Source organism: Erinaceus europaeus, chromosome X (assembly GCF_950295315.1).
Source record: "Erinaceus europaeus chromosome X, mEriEur2.1, whole genome shotgun sequence".
NCBI classification, from domain to species: domain Eukaryota; kingdom Metazoa; phylum Chordata; class Mammalia; order Eulipotyphla; family Erinaceidae; genus Erinaceus; species Erinaceus europaeus.
Genome location: NC_080185.1, coordinates 5,903,084 through 5,927,474, shown reverse-complemented (window position 1 = coordinate 5,927,474; position 24,391 = coordinate 5,903,084). Strand labels below are relative to the sequence as shown.

The 24,391-nt window shown below is 44.3% G+C and overlaps 2 protein-coding genes across 2 annotated transcripts in view; one reads left to right on the top strand and one right to left on the bottom strand.

Moving 5' to 3' along the window:
• The window catches only part of TMEM185A (transmembrane protein 185A), a 37,564-nt gene extending 25,835 nt beyond the window's left edge, over nt 1-11,729 (top strand). Inside the window, exons 4-7 of the mRNA XM_007530488.3 lie at nt 2,451-2,534; nt 8,424-8,600; nt 9,085-9,208; nt 10,183-11,729. Of these exons, the coding sequence (XP_007530550.1) occupies nt 2,451-2,534; nt 8,424-8,600; nt 9,085-9,208; nt 10,183-10,427 (630 nt within the window). The 3' untranslated portion in view covers nt 10,428-11,729. The remainder of the gene's footprint in view (nt 1-2,450; nt 2,535-8,423; nt 8,601-9,084; nt 9,209-10,182) is intronic.
• LOC132532430 (melanoma-associated antigen 10-like) overlaps nt 1-24,391 on the bottom strand; it is a 220,974-nt gene that overhangs the window by 150,108 nt on the left and 46,475 nt on the right. The window lies entirely within an intron of this gene.

Genomic DNA, 24,391 nt, shown 5'->3' with positions numbered 1-24,391 from the left:
TGACTTCTGCATGTGGGGACTGGCAAGTGCAAAATTAATTGAGCAGACCTGCAGGCTTAAAACACAAACACACACACACACACACACACACACACACACACACACACACACACACTATTCCTAAAGTCATTTACTCCTGTTAACCAATGTTAAAATCAAACCTGAATTTTTTTTTAAAAAAAATCCTATATCTGCTGGAAAGTTCTGCCTTTGCTCACAGAGCCTTGCAGATGACTGGATGTGGCCCAGACTCCTTGTCACAGGTGATTATATTCTTTACTTAAAGTTGATACCTTCAGAGCAACTCCTGGGTTAGTGGATAATGAGATAAATTCACACTGGCACAGAGAATGTGCCGCCTTAGCCTATGCTCTAGCACTTTATCTGCTTTCTGATGAGCTCCGTGTTCTTTTTGCTTGAATGTAGAGGCTCTGTAGCTGACTAGAAAAGCAGTACTGGCAACAGTGATAACATTTATTTTTAAATGAATCACATTTATTGAGCACCTGCTGTGTGCTGGATACTTCACATGTAGTGGTATCTTAGTCAAGATTCACACCAACCCTTTAGGTGAGTGCAGTCTCCCTCCCTTTGTTGCAGAGAGGAGAAGGAATTTGTTTCTGGCCCTCATTCAAGGGCAGATCTGGGGTTCCATTTCAGTCAGCCTGTCTCCGAAACAGTGATCCTCATGAAGCCTGAGTGCCCACAGCCCTACACTGAGGAGACAGAGGGACAACTGGATGTCATGAGTACTTGCATCTAGGCTGAGACTTCTAGGCTGAAGGAAGGAGACTACAGGAGAGTTATGGAAGACAAAGGTTTGGATGCTTATTGTTCACTCAAGAGCCAACGTGAGATAGCCAAGAGGTGGTGTATGAAAAGGTCTCTTCAAGTGTTGGCAACCTAAGAGGGTGGCAGACTTATGTTTCAAAAAAATAAAATTTCTCTCAGACCAGGATCTGGGGTTCATATAAGGAAAAAGAGTAATGGGTCACCGACAGAATAAAAAAAAGGAGGTCCAGGCCCATGACTGTCTTTAGGGATCTGGCAAATCACCAACAGGCATAGTCTCCCTGTCACTGTGGTCTGTTTCCAGCAGTACTTTGAGACTCAGTGCTCAGTACCCTTTGTAGGACAGCCTGCACAATCCCTCCGGTGGGTCCTAGTGTTTCGTTCTCTTTGTTCTGCCCCCTCCATCTTTGCTCCTTGTTCCTTGCTGAGCAACATACCAGTGTTCTAGAACATTCTTTATATGAAGCATGGAATAAGTTGAGCACCAAGAGGGAGAAGAATAGATAATGGGAGAGCAAGTTGGAGTTTCTAAAGTCTGTTACTTATAGGAGCAGAAGGGTGGCTCAGAATATATGAACCTTGAGAGGGAGGGTGATAGAGTGAAGCCTTTCGGGAACCAGAGGGAAAAGGACTCTTAAGGAAGGGCTTGACTTTGAATAGGGGTAATATACCATCCACTTGCTGTAGTAGAAGGTTTACCCACTTCCACTTGCCCTATGCTTCGAAAACCTTCACTAATGTCCTCACTACCAGTGCTGCCCCACCCCTGGCTGCTGGCCCAAGGTGTATGTCATGAGGTGATGGGAGCCAGGATTGCAGGTGACTTTTTTCCCCCAGTGGCAGGGTGGGGTCAGGGAAAGTGTGTTCCTATCTGTCTCCTATGGCAGGTGCGGAGGCTTTGAGGAGTGTTAGTAATTCAGGAGAGGGCAAGGGGACTGCAGAGGAATTGTCACACTAGGAGGAGGTGGAAAGAGACTGTCAGCACTAGCAAATACTGCCATATGCTCAGTCAACACCACAGAGGCCATTGCTGCCTAGATGAGAGCTTTTTCTGGATGTCCTGACTGGGATGCTGGGTCTTAGTGCTTGCAGAATGGCTGAGGAGGTTAGTGGGGCTTGCCAGTGGGGGGTGAGCTGGGCTCAGAGGGGAGACTGAATACTTGGGAGTATTGATTTGGTCTGGGGGGTTGTATTTGAAGAGAACACTTTGAATTTGTCTGTGTTTTGGGGAAGGATCAGTGAAATAGGTAGGAATCACGAAGCGGTAGATTCTTGAATGGGTGTCCTGATGCCAAAGGGCCCTCTGAGAACCAGAGGGAAAATAATGGGCTACAAGGCTATGTCCTGGGTACAAGAAGAATTGCAGGGAAGGTCACATAGAGAACTTTCTGCGGGACGGAGAAGGAAGAAAATCATAAGAGCTCTTTATGGATCACTTCTATATTTGTGAGCCTGGTAACAGCGTCATTGACAGGAAGACAGAAAAAGACACTACTGAGCAGAGGGAGTGGGACAGAGTTCTCCATGACACAGTACTGCTTGCTGCCTCTGAAGCTGAAAACCAGAATGATACAGTAAAAAAAAAAAAAATACTGTATTATTATTTTGTACCGAATGCAGGTCTTACAATGTCTAACTGATTTTTCTCTTCATTTTAGTTAGAAATCCTGTGTTCTGTCAACATTCTCCAGTTCATATTCATTGCCTTAAGACTGGACAAGATTATCCACTGGCCCTGGCTTGTATGTAACTTTTAAAATATTTTTAATTGGTGGATTAATGTTTTACACTTGACAGTAAATTCAGTAGTTTGTACATGTATAACATTTCTCAGTTTTCCACATACCAATACAACCCCCACTGGGTCCTCTGTCGTCATGTTCCAGGACCTGAATCCTCCCCACCACCCACCCCAGAGTCTTTTACTTTAGTTCAATACACCAGCTCCAGTCCAAGTTCTGCTTAGTGGTTTCTCTTCTGATCTTGTCTTTCAACTTATGCCTGTGAGTGAGATCATCCCATATTCATCCTTCTGTTTCTGACTTATTTCACTTAACATGATTTCTTCAAACTCCATCCAAGATGGGGTGAAGTAGGTGAATTCACCATTTTTAATATCTGAATAGTATTCCATTGTGTATATATACCACAACTTGCTCAGCCACTCATCTGTTGTTGGGACACCTGGGTTGTTTCCAGGTTTTAGCTACTACAAATTGTGTTGCTATGATCATAGGTATACACAAATCTTTTTCAATGGGTGTTGGGTTCCTTAGGATATATCCCCAGGAGTGGAATTGCAGGATCATAGGGTAAGTCCATTTCTGAGAGTTCTCCAGACTGCTCTCCAGAGGGCTTGGACTAATTTACATTCCCACCAGCAATGCAAGAGTGTTCATTTGTCCCCACAACCTTTCCAGCATTTGTTGCTGCTTTTTGGGTGTATGGCATTCTCACAGGAATGAAATGGTATCTCATTGTTGTCTTTTTTTGCATTTCTCTGAAAGTCAGTGACTTTGAGAATTTTTTTTCATATATTTCTCAGCCTTTCAGATCTTTTCTGTGGTGAATATTTGGCCCATGCCCTCTCCCCATTTTTGGATGAGGTCATTTTTTTTCTTGTTGTTGAGTTTGGTGAGCTCTTTATATATTTTGGTTATTATCCTCTTGTCTGATGCATGGCATGTAAAGATCTTCCCCCATTCTTTGAGGGTCTCTTTGTTTGGGCAGTGGTTTCTTTTGCTGTTTAGGAGCTTTTTAATTTGATGTAGTCCCATAGGTTTATGCTTGCCTTAGTCTTCTTTGTAACTGGATTTGTTTCATTGAAGATGTCTTTAAAATTTATATGGAAAAGAATTCTGCCAATATTTCCCTCTAAGTATCTGATAGTTTCTGGTCTAACATCCAAGTCCTTGATCCACTTGGAAGTTACTTTTGTATTTGGTGAAATACAGTGTTTCAGTTTCATTCTTCTGCAGGTTTCAACCCATTTTTTTCCAACACCATTTGTTGAAAAGACTCTCCTTTCCCTATTTAATAGTTTGGGTACCTTTGTCAAAGATTAGATGTTCATAGGTGTGGGGGCTTACTTCTGGGCTCTCAGTAACTTTTAAAATTCTTACAAAGACTTTAATTTTAAAGTAATTTCCATTTAAATCCATGGACATGGTTCCATAGTGGTGAACAGGACTTGCCTGTTGTCAGAAGTCCCAGGCTCAATCCCATGGCCTGAGCCAAGTGTCGCACTGGTCAAAGATAAAAAAAAACAAAGGATCAAAACAGATAGAATTATTGAAAATTTCGTTTGCATTCATTGGCGGTCACTTGGAGAAGACAGACAAGCATCAGTATTATAACAGCAATCACCTATAATCTACTGAAAGATAACATGGTTAGTGTCTCTGTTTCCCTGTCTTGGGACTCATTATTTCATAAGGATATTTGAGATCACACGCCACGTAGATCATTGTATCTGAAATTTCATTCTCATATTGTTTCATAAGCATTTTTCTTTCTTTTTTGTTTTAAAACACTTATTTAAAAAAAATATTGAGCTAGTAGTATTTATTTTTTTCATAAATGAAACATTTAGATTTCCAGAAGTTTATGGAAATGGGGAAAAGTAGCCTGAGGATACACCATATAAATTCTTTACAATGTGACTTAGAGTTTGGTGCCTAACTATCATGGAGGGAAAGTCCCTGCTGCTCCAATATAAAGCTGCTTCCCTAAGCCTTACCCACAACTCAGGTTCACTGACCCCAAGCTCTCACCTCATTACTCCTGATGCCTCCCTCTGAGAAAGTGAAATAAGGTTAAAAAAAATTCTCCTTTGCCTCATTCTCCACTTCATAAGCATTTTCTATGTCAACAAAAAATCTGTATAAACTTGACTTTTATTTCATTTAGGGTCAGCAAGATAACTCACCTGAATAGTGCACCTGCTTTTTCAAACATGTGATCCAGGTTCAAGCTTGCCCCCCAAAAAAGAAGTAGAGGAAGCTCCAATGTTATGATACACTTCCCTCTCCCCCTCCCTGTCTTTCTGTCTGAAAAAAAAAAAAAGCTGACTGCAGTGGTGAAACCCTATCGATAAAAGAATTGACTGCCGAAAGTATTCTCCAAATGCATTTACCAAACCATTACCTCATCCTCATTTCTGGATATTTAAATTGTCATTCATTGTTTTATGACTGTTATACTGCAGCTAATATATTTGTGCATAAAAATCTTTGCTTGACTTTTCCCATTACTTTTCTTAGGAAAAAACTCCAGAAACAGAATTAGTGGACAAGAGAGGGGGAACATTTTATATTTTAAAATATTGACAATACTGCCGATGTGCTTTTCAAAAGCATTGGCCTAGTTTACACTTCTGTCAGAGTAAGGTTCATATCATGCTTAGAATCTGTGTCTTCATTCAATTCATAATGTATTTGGTTTCAGTGGACTGTTCCTAGAAAGAAGATAATAAATACATAAGAAAATACAGAATAATAAATAAATAAGAGAGTACAGCAGGGCTTCAGTTGTGAATGTGCAGATAGAAGTAAGTACAAAGGCAGGAGAGTTGCATTGCTACGGGAGGCGAGGCTGTGAGTTCTTGCTGCTGGTTACTCTTACTCCTTGTTATACACTTCTGCCCACATGACATTTTTCTATAATGATGGTAATCTATTAAAAAAAAGTAGAAAAGGGCTGGGGAGAAAACATAATGGTTATGCAAGTGACTTTTAAGCCTGAGGTAGTGAGCTCTCAGGTTCAATTTCCAGCACCACTTTACACCAGAGCTGAGCAGTGCTATGTTAAAATAAATAAATTAATCAAATATCACTGTAAATTAGGGAAAAAGGTAAATAAAAGACTTTTAAAATTTTATTTATTCATGAGAAAGATAGGAGGAGAGAGTGAAAGAACCAGATATCACTCTGATACATGTGCTGCTGGGGATTGAACTTGGGACCTCATGCTTGAGAGTCCAGTGCCTTATCCACTGTGCCACCTCCCGGACCACAATAAAAGATTTATATAATGATGTCAGGGGAGAAAATTAGGGCACATAACCTCTATAATGAATAAAGATGAGACTCATCATTTCCACCCTAAGTCTTAGTTAAAACATTCATCATGCCATTTATTTTTCATATAGCCATACCCTAGCTTCAGAGTAATACCTGTATAGAACAGCAGTTGGGTTCCAGGGGGTGACACACCTAGTTAAGCTCAAACATTACACTGTGCAAGGACCCAGGTTCAAGCCCCTGCTCCCCACCTACAGGAAGCTTCACTAGTGGTGAAACCGGGCTGCAGGTCGAATTCTGTATTTCTTTCTTTCTCTCTCCCTTTTTTTGTTTTTAATTAATTTATTTATTTTCCCTTTTGTTGCCCTTGTTGTTTAACATTGTTGTGGTTAGATAGGACAGATAGAAATGGAGAGAGGAGGGGAAGACAGAGGGGGAGAGAAAGACAGACACCTGCAGACCTGCTTCACCACTTGTGAAGTGACTCCCCTGCAGGTGGGGAGCCAGGGGCTCGAACCGGGATCCTTACTCTGGTCCTTGCGCTTTATGCCACGTGCGCTTAACCCACTGTGCTACCACCTGACTCCCTCTCTCTCCCTTTCTATCTCCCTCTCCCCTCTGAATTTCTCTTTGTCCTAGTCAATAAATAGAAAAACAATGGTCATTGGGAGTGGTGGATTTGTAGTGCCATCACCAAGTGACAGTCCTGGTAGCAATCAAAAAAAAAGTTGGGTTCCATACTTTCAGTTATAACATAAAGAAAATCAGATCTGGATAAGACCAAATCCATAGTGTATGTTGTGATTTGGAGATAAATGAGAAACTGAATATTTTCAGTATGTGATGGAGAGATTTTTCTCTGGCCATGATCTGGGCAGCTGGTGAACAGTCTGGTTGCTCACACCACATGCAAAGAAGTGGGAGCCACTGAGGCTGAGGGATCACTGCCATCACCCCCAGACAGGGCACACACTAAGCTACTAAGAGGCCAGCAGAGCTATGTGTGAGGCTGCAGTCAGCTGTGACCAGGAATCCTGGCCAGTTACAGAGGGTTCCAGATCCAACTCCAACTCATAGCAGAGGTCCCAAACCAATAGGGAACACCTAAAGAAGTGTTAGGAGAAAACCTTGGGACTTGGGGTTCTGTGAAGAGTTCCAGAAGGTGACACCAAGAACATGATCTATAAATGCCGCTCACAACTGAAAAGAAACAAACAGGTCACAAACAAGGGGAAAATATGTGCAGTGAATGTGTCTGCCTGGGGACTTGTTTCTAAAACATCAGAGAGCTCTCAAAACTCAAATGGAGTAAAACAATCTCTTTAAAAGAAGGATTTTGTTTATTAAGGAGAAGGAGAGAGGAAAGAGAACCAGAGAATCACTCTGAGAGCATCACTTCTCAGGATTGAACATACTTGAAAGTCCAGAACTTTATTTACTGTGTCACCTCCAGGACCATAATAACCTGAGATATTTTTTAAATGACAAAATATTTGAACACACAGTTTATGAGGAAGCCATATGTACAGTGAATGAGCACATGAACATGACATCACTACCCACTAGAGAAGAGTAAATAAACATCAGGGTGAGATGCATCACAGCCCCATCAGGTGGAGAAGATTAAAACACTGGCAGCATCAAGTGCAGGGCGGACTGGCGTCCACTCAGACATCACTGTTCTTTATCCCTATTGGTGTGCACTCTGGAGAGTCATCCATGTCTTCGTGTGTGTGCATGCACTGCTTCTGTGTGCATACGTAAAGCCTCATACATGTGCAATTTGCGTACCCCTGACCTGACTTTGTCATTCAGATAGAGAGACTGAGAGCTTCCCCGAGTGCTGTGATACTCCTATGTGGTTGAACTGTGTGTGCCAAGGGACATGTCCCAGACTGACATTTTCTTTGAGGTTAAACATGAAGTTAGCACATAACTCAGCAGTCCCACCCCCAGAGACATTTAAACCTTCAGTTGTATCCAAACCCAGATGTGATGGTGACTTCACTGGGTTTGGAAAAAGCACCCAAACTCCTTCCATGGGTGAGTAGATACCCCGGCCAGGGTGTACCAATTGGGAGCCCACTCAGTTGTAAGAAAGAGCTAACTACGCATCCACATAGAATGCTTGACTCCCAGATGTCCCTCTGTTGGGGAGAAGGCATCTCAGCTCTGCACTAAAGACAGAACTGGACACTCAAAATGGCACTGGAGGCTAGCACCAGGTAAACAGGCACAACTGAGTCTTCTGGGTCAGTGCAAGAGACTCTGGTGCAATGACCCCCCCAGTGCCATGCTCTTATCACAGCCAGCTGCCACTCTGAAACCCCTGGCGCCAGCTGCAGGGACCTGAAGCAGAAACATCCAAAGTGGTGCCAGGGGCTCCAAAGATTCGGTGGTCAGTACTACCTATAGAGGGGGCATGCCATGAATAGGATCTGTGAAACTGCATCCAGCAAGTAACCCAGGCCAGATCATGTCCTGAGTGGCTGTGAGTTCCATACAGCACACATTGTGTCCTCAGCCGCACACTGTCCTCAATCCAGCCAATGCCAGGGTCCACACAGGGTTGGCAGTGTCCCTACTGGTTCCATTCCTTCCTCCCTGCAGGTCGTGTGTGTCCCGCTGTGGATTCTCATGTCTTTCCTGTGCCTGGTGGTCCTCTACTACATCGTGTGGTCCGTCCTATTCCTGCGCTCCATGGACGTGATTGCAGAGCAGAGGAGGACACATATCACAATGGCCCTGAGCTGGATGACAATTGTTGTGCCTCTCCTCACTTTTGAGGTGAGTTGTCTGTGCAGGTTTTCTGGGACCTAGAAACCCACCTATCCTGTGATTGGGCCCGTAATTCTTGAAGGGCATGGCTACCTGTCAGTCACTAAGAACCAATCCCTCTGGAAAATGTTCCCTTTTAACCATCCTTTCTTGTGGAGGAGGTAAGGGCACTTTTCAGAACTGATGCATATGCATGTGTCTGCCGGCTGTTGGAGTTCTGTAGAGAATAGAATGGGCACTGTTGTCTGCCTAGAGCTAACTGCAGCAGCCATCTACCATGCCAGTTAGGGCACTGCTGACTTTCTAAGATATGGATGGACTGGGGGAGGGGTGTAGGGGCAGGTTTACCTGTCAGTCCTTGGAACAGAAGGTGTCAGGTTCTGTGGGACTAAGGGTCCCTCCTGAGGCTGAGGGAGGTCATGCATGCCTCACACATGATCCCTCCTGGCCACATGTGGAACCTACTGAACTTCACTTTCTTCTCTCTCCTCAGATTCTGCTGGTTCACAAGCTGGATGGTCACAATGCCTTCTCCTGTGTCCCAATATTTGTCCCCCTATGGCTGTCACTGATCACGCTCATGGCCACCACATTTGGACAGAAGGGAGGAAACCACTGTACGTACCCAGAACTGCAGAAGGCCCTCTTCTGTGTGTGTGAGCGTGTGTGTGTGTGTGTGTGTGTGTGTGTGTGTGTCCCCTGCATATGGCCCCACTCTGAAAGGATAGGCCCCAATTTAGGAATTTCCATGCAAACGTCTGGAATCTTTCCAGGATGTGCTAGCCTAGACTCTCTGCTGGTGTCTTTTGCTTCATAGCTGGAACCTGCACTGCAGGCAGTCTCTCTGAGCCCCAGCCCCTAGGCTTTAGGGTTCTCTGTCCCTTCACACCTGTTTCCTCTTTACTCTCCTGTTTCTTCCCAGCTGTCGCTGAGAAGTGGCCATGAAACCTTGCTTGCTTCCTCTTCCCCCCAGCTGTATCTCATAGTACCAGCTGGAGGTGATCTTTGAGGAGCCCCCTGCCCCCCAATCCTGAGCTCCTTTCAACAGGCTGTACTTGTCCCAGGAGAGGAGAGCCCACAGATGGTATGAGGACCACACCCAGGGGATGTGGCTGAGACAAGTAGCTTTGAGGTGGTCCATGTGATCCCGCCACCTCCCAGGCTCCAGGGGAAGACAGGTCCTTTCCATGAGTGGCAAATTTCAGATACCTGGGCAAGGAAGAGGAGAGGGTCCCACATATTGTCGAGCTGCAGGAGGATGAGCTACAGTAAGCCAGTTCTGACCAGCATGCCCTGCTGGAGGACCTGTGTGTCACCCACACTGCCTCTAATTCAGGAGGTCTGGGCTGGGGTCCCCGATGGTGTCCTTTTTACTGCCCTAGAGAGATTATTGCTGCAGTAGCAAGTACCTTTCTTGGAGAACCTCAGCATTAAAGGCTGTAGTAAGGCTTCATTTGCCTTAGTGGGCCCTAGACCTTGTTCTGACCCTGACAGTAAGACAGCAGGAGAACACCCCCCCACCAACACCCACACACACTGTAATGTCAGTTAGCCAGAAATGTCTTGTCTAAAAGAGAGCATTCTTTTCCAGGGTGGTTTGGTATTCGCAAAGACTTCTGTCAGTTTCTGCTTGAAATCTTTCCGTTTCTGCGAGAGTATGGAAACATCTCCTATGACATCCATCATGAAGATAATGAGGAAATGGAAGAGACCCCAGTTCCAGAACCTCCTAAGATTGCTCCCATGTTTCGGAAGAAGACTCGAGTAGTTATCACCCAGAGCCCTGGAAAGTATGTGCTCCCACCTGCTAAGTTAAATATTGAAATGCCAGATTAGATGCCACTTGCTGGGACAGACTGATGTGGCTGAACTGAACACACTTTCTATCTCTTCCTGCCTCTGCCTTTGTGTTCACCCTCAGCTGGAGCTGGAGCTGGAGCTGGAGCTGGGTCTCCAGGGATCTCCATCTTCTGCCTGTTTGCACTCAGTGCTGGCTAGTGACCCACAGGGGCAGTGGGGACAGTGTCTGGGGATGACTGGATCTGGGGAGTGTGTGAGGAGGGAGAAGGCATCCTTCCTCCAGGTAGGCCACTGTCAGAAATATACAGGAAGCCAGAGGAGAAATTGCTTCTCAAAGTGCTAAAGGGCCTACTTGTCACACGTATTAACCCCTTGATGTATTTCTCCTCCGGGCCAGCCTGGATGCGCAGCTCAGGGTTCCCTGTGGGGGGACTGGGGAAGAGCTGTGAACTCTGCCCCTACCACGTACTCCGCCCCTGTGTGTGCACACCAGCCATCACTGTGCAAGTTCCCACAGCAGCATGTGACAGCAGTTCCTCCCAGTTCTCTCATGGAGTGACTCTGTGCCTGTATAGTATTTATACAACTCTTTTAGCATTGTAATATGCCTCGTTCATGCCTCTTCCTTTCTTTACTGTATATCCTGGGAAAGTATTTTTGTACAAGCTTAGAAGGGGAGGAGGGGAAGAAATGTGTTCAATTGCAGAAGTCAAACTTGCTGGCACACTTTCCCCATCCCCAAGGGTGCCATGCCTCCTGAGGAGATGGCCTTCCCCCCAAGTCTCTCCACATACACAGTATATCCACTGCCAGAACCTCCACAGTGAATACGGGATGGTTGGGGCCTTCCTGACATTCTGGAGACAACCTTAAGCTCTGAACCCTGCTTTAACTAGACCTGGAGAAGGCCAGATACTGACAGTGGGCTATGTGTATGTCAAGGTCTGACACTATTATCTGCTCCCCCACTCCCCAGCACAAGGTGACCTGGCCAGGTTCCGTGCTTCAAGGGCTGCAGGTACAGCCACAGTCAGAGGGGAAGACACCAGACCCTACCGGACAGGGGCTTCTGCTCAGAAGCACATGGCCATTTGTGAGGATGTGGAGGACCCTGCTGTCCTCATCCACCAAAAAGAGGAACTGGCCTCAAGTGCAAGCAGGAGTCATCTCCCATACATGTGGCTATACCCTAGCACCGGCCTCCAGCATGCCCATTCTGCCTGGGGACATGGGGACATTTAGAATGGTGTCACCTTTCCTGCTTGGTGTGTCACAAATGTAGCCAAATGCTCTCTCTTTGGTCCTTTCAGCTGTTCAATAAACTGGCTCCTCCTTTTCCATGCGCACTGAGTGGCTCTGCCTCTAGATGGACTCAGATGCCAGCACGGTCCTCAACCAGCGCCAAAGGAGACTTCTGGCTGCCGCAGTTGTCCTAGCTAGTGGGGTGGGAGGACACCCCCACGTGGCGTGTGCAGCCTGAGCACCTGCCATGAGAGCAGCACTGGCTGTCAGAGATGCCTGGGGCATACCCAGCTGCAAGTGGTATCACTGAAGCCCTCTGTTCTCCTGGCTCCCAGGACAGGAAACATAAATCTGCTACTTGATGCTCCTAGACATGAGGCCTGGTCACACCCATGCCTGAGCTGTCCTTACCTTGACCTAAAATGCTCCAGGGTGGCTGTCTGCTTCCCCCACCTGCCCTGAACAACTACCCAGAGCTCAGGAGGCCTCTCCTAGCAGCCCCGCCTCTACAGGTTTGCTTCACAGACTCACCTCTTGTCTCTCTTGCATTTCATCCTTGGGAGACCCAGCCTGAGTGTAGAGACGCCAAATGACACCACCGAGGTCACCTGAGCACATGGTCCTTGAACTGTGCCCCTTCTGCTCCTCCAGGTAACTTGGGGAGGGTCTGTGTAGTTGCTTCTGGGCTTTTCTTCAAGGAACAAGATGCTGCCTTTCAGGAAACCCTGATTCAAGGGGGAAGAAGCACCTTGGAAAGTCTGTCTCCTGTCACCCCAGATCAGTGTGTCACTTACTAACAAACGTTGTTCTTTCCTGTGAGCCAGTCTGGACACTGACACCTGACTTCTCTCACCCAGATTCCCAGCCACTCTGCCCCTTCACTTGTTCTGCCAGTCTTTCATTGTGTCCCCTATAGGAGTGTGGATACCACTTTGTCATTCTGTGGGTTGGGGTGTGTCCTCCTCATCCAAATGCCCCCCACTAAGAACACAGGGCCACCAGAGAGTGGAGGCTCAGTGGATGGGGAGAAACCAGCCAGTGGTCAGCAGTCTTAGTCACTGGGATGAAACTGTATATATATATATATATATATATATATATATATATATATATAATTTTAATATTTCATTTACTTACTGGACAGAGAGAAAAATTGAGAAGGAAGGAGGGAATTGAGAGGAAGAGAGATTTCTGCAATACAGTTTCACTGTTTGAGAGGCTCCTACTTCCCTCCAAGCCCCACTGGTGGGGACCAGAGTCCTATGTGCTTAATGAGGTACGCCACCACCCAGCCCCTGAAATAAAAATATTTTTCATGAATACGAAAGTACTCAGGCACAGACATTTTAAATTTTTTTTTGAGGTGCATCCTCATCCTAGTGTCCCCACTAGAAACACGGGGCCACCAGAGAGCAGAGACTCATTGGGTGGGGAGATATCCACTAGTGGTCAACAGTCTAGGTCACTAGAATGAAGTTATTCTTTTTTATGTATTTTAATTTTTTCTACACTGGATAAAGGCAGAAAAAAGAAAGGTAAGTGGGGAGAAAGAGAGGAAGACATAAAGATACCTATAGTACTTCTTCACCACTTGTGAAGATTACCCCTGCAGGTGTGGACCAGGAGCTTGAACCCAGATTTTTGTGGCTGGTATAATGTGAACTCCACCAGGTACACCACTGCCAGCATCTGGAATGAAATTATTCTTGAAAAATAAAAAAGTATCCAGACATGGGCATTTTAAAATTTTTTCTGTAACACAAGAAAACAGGGACTAAACTTCCTGCATTATCTTACATCTCCATATGTTGACTGTATTTACAGCAATATTTTTCCACATTTCTAAGCAATTCCCATGCCAGTGTCAACATTCTAGTTCTGAGGCACAAATCAATAAGTTGGTTTTTACAAATCTGTAAACCTTTTACAATGTGCTTTACAAAACAGCGAGGGTGCTCACCTAGGTCCCACAGGACTTGGTCCCCCTCCTGCCAACCTGAGACCCCTCTTATGCCAGGTACCTCCACCCCCCTTTCAGACTTGCATGCAAACCCAGCATCCCAGGGAGTCAGCCTGTGGGACACTTCCTGGGTCGGGTACCTTATGGGGTTCAGGTCAGATGTCTGCCCTGAGGATGGTCCTTCTGAGCCTCTAGGGCAGGACTTGTCCTCTTCCATCTGAGTCTGTGTAACTTCTGTGACTCTGTCAGAGTTCACAGTCCATGGTCACGGCTGGGAACAATCTAGGATGCACTCATGACAGAATCAGTCTTCCTCAAATAGCAGAATAGGATGACCCAGCCAGCATTTTGAGAGTGGAACAGTCATTATCATCACTATTAATAATTAGGGTAAGGTTCTGCAGAGGTCTACAAATGGGTGAATGAAGACATGCTGATGGAAGTACTGGTCATGGTAGAGAAAGGGATCCATTAGAGGTTTTTGCCCTTCCCCATATCTATGGAGGAATCTAATGATTCCCTGACTAGGATCCTAAGTAATGAGATGGCTTGGAATTGACCAGAATAGCTACATTAAGTGAGCCAGGTTCTTGCCCTTTTCTAGTTTATATGGTTCGTGTGTGTGTGTGTGTGTGTGTCTGTATGTCTCTCTGTGTGTGCGTGTGCGTGTGCGTGTGTGTGTGTGTATGAGAGAGAGAGAGAGAGAGAGAGAGGGGCAAGCTTAGACTTTCTGCCAGTTGTTAAGGTCTTAAATGCATTTGTTGAGTACAAGCTGGTATTAGGTTTACAGAGTCTGGCCTTGAGTTAGGGAGGAGATAGATATAGGTATTTTCTGGGGTAAAATGTTTGATGATTCTGATAAAGGCTGTCATAGGAACAGTTCTCCTTTACTTGGTGTGTGTGTGTGTGTGTGTGTGTGTGTGTGTGTGTGTGTTTTGCAAACACCTTGTCAAGGGGAGAGAATAATGTTGATGCCCTGTCAGAAGATATTAAGAGATGGAAGAATACATCTTTCTTTTGCATAGATGACTGAATAGCTAGAATGGATGAGTGAAGTGAAGTAGACTTTGGGAGAGGAAGAGGTCTTGTGTGGATGCACTACACTGCATTGAAATCTCCACTCAGGCTAACTCAAACAAAGTTACTCAAATAAGGAGAAATATTATAAATCTAAAGTTTATTCTAAGAAAGGCTAGTGTGGCAAGCACCCTTCTGTTTGAGGGAGACAGAAGTGTGTACCCTAACAAAGAACAGTCCGTCTTTTACAGGATTGTAACAAAGAAATTCCACATAATGCTGACATCAGCAAAAAGCATGTGGGGTACATCTGGAAAGGAGTTTAGGGTCACAGCAAAGATATAGATGACACAGGGTAAATATCAAATGGCAGGTACATCAGTTATCTCAGGACAAGTACAATATTTTTACTGCTTTACTAAGTAATCCCATATGGGATTGAGGTAGGTAATAATGTCAAGGTTAACAGGTCACAGTTTCCCATAAGTTTTTGGGTGATCATTGTGGCGGAGGGGGAGGCTTTGGCCTCTCACAACACCCAATGATCTCTTGGAAGCCATGGAGTTGTCAAGCCTTACAGAGTGGTTGATTAAATCATAGCTTGTGCTGCTCTAAAACATGTATAAGTCCAGAATATCAAGATACAGTATATATTGGATTAGATGTTCCCCAACAATGTCTAGACCTACATAACAAATACTTGATTAGAGACTTTATTTGCCTTCTTTAGGCTATTCTACCAGATTACCAAATATATTAGGTCTAGTTATAGAGGACTTTTTAAAAATTTTGTTTATAAAAAGGAAACACTGACAAAAACCATAGAATAAGAGGGGTACAACTCTACACAATTCCCACTACCAGAACTCCATATCCAATCTCATCCCCTGATAGCTTTCCTATTCTTTATCCCTCTGGGAATATGGACCCAGGATCATTATGGGGTGCAGAAATTAGAAGGTCTGGCTTCTGTAATTGCTTCTCCACTGAACATGGGCATTGACAGGTCGATCCATACTCCCAACCTGTCCCTCTCCCTAGTTGGGTGGGGCTCTGGGGAAGCAGGGCTCCAGGACACATTGGTGGAGTAATCTGTCCAGGGAAGCCTGGTTGGCATCATGGTAGCATCTGGAACCTGGTGACTGAAAAAAGAGTTAACATATAAAGCCAAACAAATTGTTGACTAATCATGAACCAAAAGGCTGGAATATTACAGATGAAGGACTACTAAACATTATTACTCTTCAGTTTATTGCCCCTAACTTATTGAATTGTGAACCCATTTACACAGTGCCATAGGCACTAGCCTATATCTAGGATCTGTAACTGCCCCGACCAGCGGGGCGGTGAACAGGGGCTAGGAACCTCAGGACCTGGAATGACAGGGACAAGAGACACAAAAGAATGACAGCAAGACAGGATTCTGATCAAGCTGCAAAATTTTATTGTGTTCACAGGCATTATAAGGCTTTGGGAAAGGGGGGGGGTGAGATGCTGGAGGAGGAGGAGGGGGAGCAAACTTCAAAGTGGAATGTTCCTTGCAACAAATAATGGCCGAAACCATGTTTGTTACCACAACTATGTGTTGTGTCACTTGATTTCTGATAAATGGTTTACCTGAGGGGAAATGGCCTGCCCAGGGGGGAAATAAAACTTGTCTCAAGGGCTTCCATTGTTTCAAAGCTTATCAAGCAGAGAAATGGCTTCTGGCATGTAACTTTGTTGGAAAATGCCCATATGAAATGGAAATAGGGAATCCGATGTGTTAAGAAAAGATCTCACCGGGTTAAAGGAGCTGAGAGGTTAACATCTAAGGCTTGGCATCTCTGCAGATAATCCATAGCACATAGGCAGTACCAGCAGCATGATTGGGCATGGTGACAGTGGTAGAGTGGATTTAGGGGAGACAAACAGAAGTAGTATACCAAGGCAAGGCATCACGAAAAGAGACCTCGAGGCAAACAAGTAAAATCCCAGAGGTTCCAGGACAAGAAGAAATACATAACTTTTTAATTTTTTTTTATTTATAATAAGGGATCATTGACAAAACCATAGGATAAGAAGGGTACAACTTCGCAGAATTCCTACCACCAGACCTACGTATCCCATCCCCTCCCCTGATAGCCTTCCTATTCTTTAACCCCCTGGGAGTACTGACCCAAGATCATTGTGGGATGCAGAAGGTTGAAGGTCTAGCTTCTGTAATTGCTTCCCCGCTGAACATGGGCGTTGACAGGTTGATCCATAATCCCAACCTGTCTCTTGCTTCTCCTAGTGGGGAAGGGCTGTGGGGAAGTGGAGCTCCAGGACACACTGGTGGGGTTGTCTGTTCAGGGAAGTCTGGTTGCATCCTGCTAGCATCTAGAACCTGGTGGCTGAAAAGAGTTAACATACGAAGCCAAACAAATTGTTGAACAATCATGGACCTAAAGGCTGGAATAGTGCAGATGAAGTGTTGGGGGGGTCCTCCATTTTTGTAGATAGCTAGTAGATATATTTTAGTTATTTTTCAATGGGCCTGTAGCCATACTAGTGTGTTTGTTTGTTTGTTTGTTTGTTTTGCCTGAGCCTGAAATCTGATATGCAGGTGGAGCCTAATTATTGTTTGGGGAGAAGATGTCATGGCTGGGAAAAGGACCAGAAAGCTGGATCAGGGAATAGAGTAGCTCCCTAATATGGGAAAGGGGTATAAATATTGTTGACTGTAAACCCCATTGATTTGATGTGATCTGGGGCCCATAATTAGCTTAGGAGCCTGTGTAACCTCTGCATCCCTCTAGATCTGAGCTCATGTTCCGTGGTCATGAGTAGAAACATTCCAAGCTGCCCCAGAATCGACCCATCTTCCTCAGGTGTTGCATAGAGTATGTTGTCCATCCTCCGAAGGGAGGGACATTCTCTACCATTGTTGATCCAAGTTGAGGGCAAGGTCCTATGGGGGCCCACAAAGGGGTTCTATTTTGTTTTTCCTGATAGAAATGACCGGTACAATTCAAGTTCTAGGCCTATCAAGTCTGAGAATCTCAGGACTCCCCAGTTAGGGCCCCAGCTGATGGGGTGGCCTGAGAGTGACTAAAGAGGGGTCATCATTAAACTATGCCAGTCTCTTGCCCTTATTCAGCTTTTGCAGTCCTTTCTTTGATAAGGTTAGCTTTGGAATGAGTGTGAGAACTGTAATAAGAAGTAGGTGAGGAAGGTATCTAATTCTAAGGAGACACTATTTCAGAATGAGCTTGATATTGACTCACTACAGACTATTGTGTATTTCTGCTTTCAGGTATATATTTTGCCCTAATTTATGGATACATGTGAACATATACTCTATCTTATGGGACCTGGTCTATATCTAGGTTTTGGGACTTTGTCAGGAAGTGAACCTCCTGGAATGGAATTAGAGAATCCTATGAAAGGAAAGGTCTCACCTGAGTAATGAGGCTGAAGGGTTGACATTCCATGCCTGATGTCTCTGGACACAGTCTGAAGTGAAGCATGCTGAAGTGGTACTCTTTGTATTGATTAGGTTGGGATCAGTGGATGCAATATCATTTGGTATGAATTGAGAGAAGCATGCAGGAAAGTGAGCCCCACCCCAGAGGTTCCAGGATTGGGAACAATATAGGCTCTATAGAAGAAGTGGGAGTTTCCTGTTGTCTTAGGGTTTAAGAAGACAATAGATAGTTATTGCAATAGTCACATTGTTTGGCAATTGGGTTAACTTAGAAAAATCCCTTTGTTAGGATTTGCTGTATCTTATACACACCCTCACCATATTTTATGTCCTTTGACATTATTTGCATATAGCTATGCCACCTGTTGCTTTTGTTCTCCCTAGACTAAGCTTTTAAGAGAGTCAACATATCAAAGACTCAATCTATGTATTAAAAAGACTCGGGTGGTAGTGCAGTGGGTTAAATGCAGGCTGCACAAAGTGCAAGGATCAGCATAAGAATCCAGGTTCAAGCCCTTGACTCCCCACCTGCAGGGGGGTCACTTCACAAGTGGTGAAGCAGGTCTACAGTTGTCTATCTTTCTCTCCTGCTCTCTGTCTTCTTCTCCTTTCTCCATTTCTTGATTTCCTATCCAACAATGACTACATCAATAATAATAATGACTACAACAATAAAATAACAAGTGCAACAAAAGGAAATAAATGGTAAAAATTTTTTTTTAAAAAGACTCAGTCTGTTCTTTAAAAAGTTTGAGACATTCAATCAATTTTTCCCCTCTCATATTACTTAGTGATTTATATGACTACAAATTAATAGGAGTGTACGTAAATACCATTCCCATCACCAAAACACTGTGTTCCATCCCATCCCCCCCACCCCCGCCCCATGATGTTGAACATCCACCCTCACCCTCCACCCAGGGTTTTTACTTTGGTGCTCTACTACAAATTTAGTCAGATCCTTCTTTGAGTTTCCCTTTCTGTTATTCTTTCTCAACTTCTGTTGATGAATGGGATCATCCCATACTCATCTTTATCTTTCTGACTTAGCTCACTTAACATAATTCCTTCTAGCTCTGTCCAAGATGGGTCAGAGAAGGTGGGTTCATTTTTCTTGATAGCAGCATAGAAAAATAATGATTTCAATGAATATGGGAAAGGCTTTTTATTTTATTTATTTATATATTTATTTTAATTTATTTTTATTTAAGAAAGGAAAATTAACAAAACCATAGGGTAGAAGGGGTATAACTCCACACAATTCCCACCACCCAATCTCCATATCCCTTCCCCTCCCCTGATAGCTTTCCCACTCTCTATCCTTCTGGGAGCATGGACCCAGGGTCATTGTGGGTTGCAGAAGGCAGAAGGTCTGGCTTCTGTAATTGCTTCCCTGCTGAACATGGACGTTGACTGGTCGGTCCATACTCCCAGTCTGCCTCTCTCTTTCCCTAGTAGGGTAGGTCTCTGGGGAAGCTCCAGGACACATTGGTGGGGTCTTCAGTCCAGGGAAGCCTGGCCGGCATCCTGATGGCATCTGGAACCTGGTGGCTGAAAAGAGAGCTAATATACAAAGCCAAACAAATTGTTGAGCAATCATGGACCCAAAGCTTGGAATAGTGGAGAGGAAGTGTTAGGGGGATACTCACTGCAAACTCTAGTGTACTTCTGCTATCAGGTATATATTTTGCACTTGTTTATGGATATGTGTGAACATATGCTCTCTCTCACAGAACCTGGTATATATCTAGGTTTTGGGACTTTGTTAGAAAGTGATCCACCTGGGATGGAATTAGAGAATGCTATGAAAGGAAAGGTCTCACCCGAGTAATGAAGCTGAAGGGTTATCATTCCACAACTGAAGTCTCGGGACACAGTCTGAGGTGAAGCATGTTGAGGTGGCAATCGTTGCGTTGATTAGGTTGTGATCAGCTGAGGCAATATTATTTGATACGGACTGGGAGAGGCATACGGGAAAGTGGGTCCTATCCTAAGGCTCCAGGATTGGGAGAAATATAGGATCTATAGTGGAGATATAAGGTTCCTGCTGTCTTAGGGTTCAAAAAGACAATGGATTGTTAATGTTATCATCACATTATTTGGTAATTGGGTTAACTTTGAAAAGTCCTTTTGTTAGGGGGTTGCTGTATAGCACCCAGTGTCTTATAAATGGCTGTGCCACCGGTTGCCTCTGCTCTACTTGATCTAGGCTTTTGAGAGAGTCCGCATATCAAATACACAACCTATATGTTAAGAAGACTCAGTCTGTGTTTTAAAAACTTTGAGACATACAATTAATTTTTCCCCTCTCATATTAATTAACTAGTGATTTATATGACTACACTTTACTAGGAGTGTACATAAACACCATTCCTACCACCAAAAGACTGTGTCCCATCACACCCACCCACCCCCACCGCCCATCGGCCCAGGAAGCCGCATGTCCACCCTCCCCCTCACCACAGGGTTTTTACTTTGGTGCCCTACTTTCAATTTAGTCAGATCCTGCTTTTAGTTTCCCTTTCAGATCTTCTTACTCAACTTCTATTGATGAGTGGGATCATCCCATACTCATCTTTATCTTTCTGACTTAGCTCACTTAACAGAATTCCTTCTAGCTATGTTCAAGATGGGTCAGAGAAGGTGGGTTCATTTTTCTTCATAGTTGTATAGTATTCCATTGTGTATATATACCACAGCTTTCTCAGCCACTCATCTGTTGTTGGGCACCTGGGTTGCTTCCAGGTTTTAGCTATTACAAATTGTGCTGCTATGAACATAGGACTACACACCTCTTTTTGGTTGGGTGCTATGGAGTCTTTGGGGTATAACCCCAGGAGAGGAATTACTGGATCATATGGAAGGTTCATATTTAGCCTTGTGAGAGTTTTCCATACTGTTCTCCACAGAGGCTGGACCAATTTACATTCCCACCAGCAATGCAAAAGGGTTCCTCTGTCCCCACAGCCTCTCCATCATTTGTTGCTGCTGTCCTTTTTGATGTATGCCATTCTTACAGGAGTGCGGTGTTATCTCAATGTTGTCTTAATTTGCATTTCTCTGACAACCAGTGACCTAGAGCATGTTTTCATGTTGGTATGCATGAGACCCCTTCTGTTTCATTTGGTTTAAATTCCCCCTGCTTAACACTATTCTATTTACATAACCACTTCATTCTATTTATATAACCGCTGTTAACAAGTACCTCCCTCCAGGGCATTGGTTCAATCCCCACTGTTTCATGATATGTTTTTGCTCCACCCCCCCTCCTTGTCACACCCTGATCCTCTCCTTGTCACACTCTGATTGTCACCAGTCACTTTTCTCTCCACCCTCTCTATGTCACACCCTGTTTCCACCCTACTTGGCAAGTATATATAAAGACAGCATTGTGAGTTTTAGAGTACTTTACCTTTAGTTTAGCTCAGCTCGGCTTAGATTGTGTTGCGTCCTGCATGAATAAAGAGATACTGCCTACAGCTCAACTATGAGTCCCTGGTCGTCTGTTACCTGCCCGTGAAGCCAGCCCGGCGAAAACAACCTAACCCGTCGAAAACGACATATGGCGCAACAACGTGGGACCAGACCTGCGCAACTCCCAGATAAGTGAAGACTTTGCCTACCTATGCACTATGGTCTTCTCTTCTACTTACGAAGAGGTTTGCCAAAGCCTCTACTGTTTCATCATGAGACAGTTAGTCTGTCTCTGGAACATTTTACTCCGGGCCACACTTCGGTTCCCTCACCGGGAACTTTGGTTTCTTATGACCGGGATCATAGAGCTTGGGAGATGCACGGAGATTTCTCCTTGGACTTTCTGGATTCCCTCTCCCATGTTTCCTGAGGAAAAGGACTACATTTTGCTCTGGGCCACAGTTTGGTTCTTTATGACCGTGATCGTAGACCTTGGGATATGCATGGGGATTTCCCCTGGAACTTTCTGGACTTCTTCTCGAATGTTTCCCATGGAGAAGGACTACTCTAATTTGAAGAACATTCTCGAGTACCCTGGCAGTTCCCAAGTATGGAGACATGTGGTTAGTTCTACTCTCCTGATTGGATTCTTTCTTCAATGGGAAGACGCTTTTAAAAATGGGTGCCTGAAGCAATCCAGCAGGAACAGTCAGAAACACCCTAAATGGAATTTCGAGGACCTTTTTGGACTAGGTCGCCCTCCGGGGATTCTTAATCCTACATGGTGAGATCTTGATAATCTGGTTCAAGTTGCGTTTCATAAGAGAATGATTTGAATGACTGAATTTTTGTTTGACATTGACTTAAAAAAAAAAATATGCTGGACGCAGCCATGATTTCTAGAGACATCCAGAAACAATCCAAAAAATTGTTTTTTTCCTCCTTTGATTTCTCTTTTACGTCTTGACATGAATCTGAAACGTTTAATCCTGAAAACTATATGAGTTATGGGTGGGGCAGATAGTGCAATGATTATGTTAATTATTCTCATGCCTAAGGCTTTTAACCGTGGTTCTTCTGTTTACCTTTCCACATTTTATTGAGTTTAAAGTGTTTTAACAACCTTGAAATGATACTAGAAAGGACTTCCAATTATAATGGAGTTATCAATGATAGTAAACTTCTAATCTGCTACAAGTTTTGTTTGACAAGTAAGTGAATTTCAGCTGTCAAGTCTTCACATGAAAAAGCATCTACTCAAATGGAATTCCCGGAAATCCATTTGGACCCCTGTTCTCTGACATCGCCCCCGGAAACCAATAATGTGACCTGGCACGACCTGAAGAAACAGATTCACAGACTCGAAAGCTCACTCTCTACAGAAAAGCAGAATTCTGGTGGCCAACATTCCCCATCGAGACAGACGTGCAGCGTTTCATCCTCCGGCATTTTCTTCTGTGGTCAGCTACTTTGGACTGACACCTCCATCGGACTTACTGGTACACACAGCTGTGTTTCTCAAAGACTAACTTCAGCCAATTGCCTTGAGACTTTATAGACCATGTCCCCTCACCTGCAGGCTCTGTCCCAGAGGCAGAAAACTCCCCCTCCTTATTAGGTTATGCCCACAGAGGCATGAAGCGCCCCAAGAGGCAAGAGATGCCCACAGAGGCAGGAAACGCCCTTTGAGGCAAGAGATGCCCCCAGAGGCATGAAGCGTTCCCAGAGGCAAGAAATGCCCTTTCGCCTGCTAGGCCTTGCCCTTTGAGGCAAGAAAAGCTCCACTTGGCATCACACTGGTTATTGCTGCTCGCCTATTTTGTTTTCCATGTCATATGCCAGTTCTTTTGATAACGCCTGTACAATATACATTTCTGTTCACCCCGCAATGGCCATTAGTTAAAAAGAAAGGGGGAATTGTTGGTATGCATGAGACCCCTTCTGTTTCATTTGGTTTAAATTCCCCCTGCTTAACACTATTCTATTTACATAACCACTTCATTCTATTTATATAACCGCTGTTAACAAGTACCTCCCTCCAGGGCATTGGTTCAATCCCCACTGTTTCATGATATGTTTTTGCTCCACCCCCCCTCCTTGTCACACCCTGATCCTCTCCTTGTCACACTCTGATTGTCACCAGTCACTTTTCTCTCCACCCTCTCTATGTCACACCCTGTTTCCACCCTACTTGGCAAGTATATATAAAGACAGCATTGTGAGTTTTAGAGTACTTTACCTTTAGTTTAGCTCAGCTCGTCTTAGATTGTGTTGCGTCCTGCATGAATAAAGAGATACTGCCTACAGCTCAACTATGAGTCCCTGGTCGTCTGTTACCTGCCCGTGAAGCCAGCCCGGCGAAAACAACATAACCCGTCGAAAACGACATTTTCATATGTTTGTTAGCCTTTTTGGATCTCCTCTGAAGTGAATGTGTTGTTCATATCCTCTGCCCATTTTGGGATGGGATCATTTGCTTTTATGGTGCTAAGTTTGCTGAGCTCTTTATATATTTTGATGATTAGTTTCTTGTCTGATGTATGGCATGTGAAGATCTCCTCCCATTCTGTGAGGGGTCTCTTTGTTTTTTTAATAGTTTCTTTGTATGTACAGAAGCTTTTTAATTTGATGTAGTCCCATTGGTTTGTTTCTGCTTTAGTCTTTCTTGCAATTGGGTTTATTTCATCAAAGATATCCTTGAGGTGTAGGTGGGAAAGTGTTTTACCAGTGTTTTCCTCTAAGTATTTGATTGTTTCTGGTCGAACATCCAGGTCTTTGATCCATTTGGAGTTGATTTTTGTTTCTGGCAAGGTAAAGTGGTTCAATTTCATTCTTCTGCATGTTACAACCCAGTTTTCCCAGCACCATTTATTGAAGAAAGCCTCCTTCTTCCATTTAATGCTTTGGGCCCCCTTATCA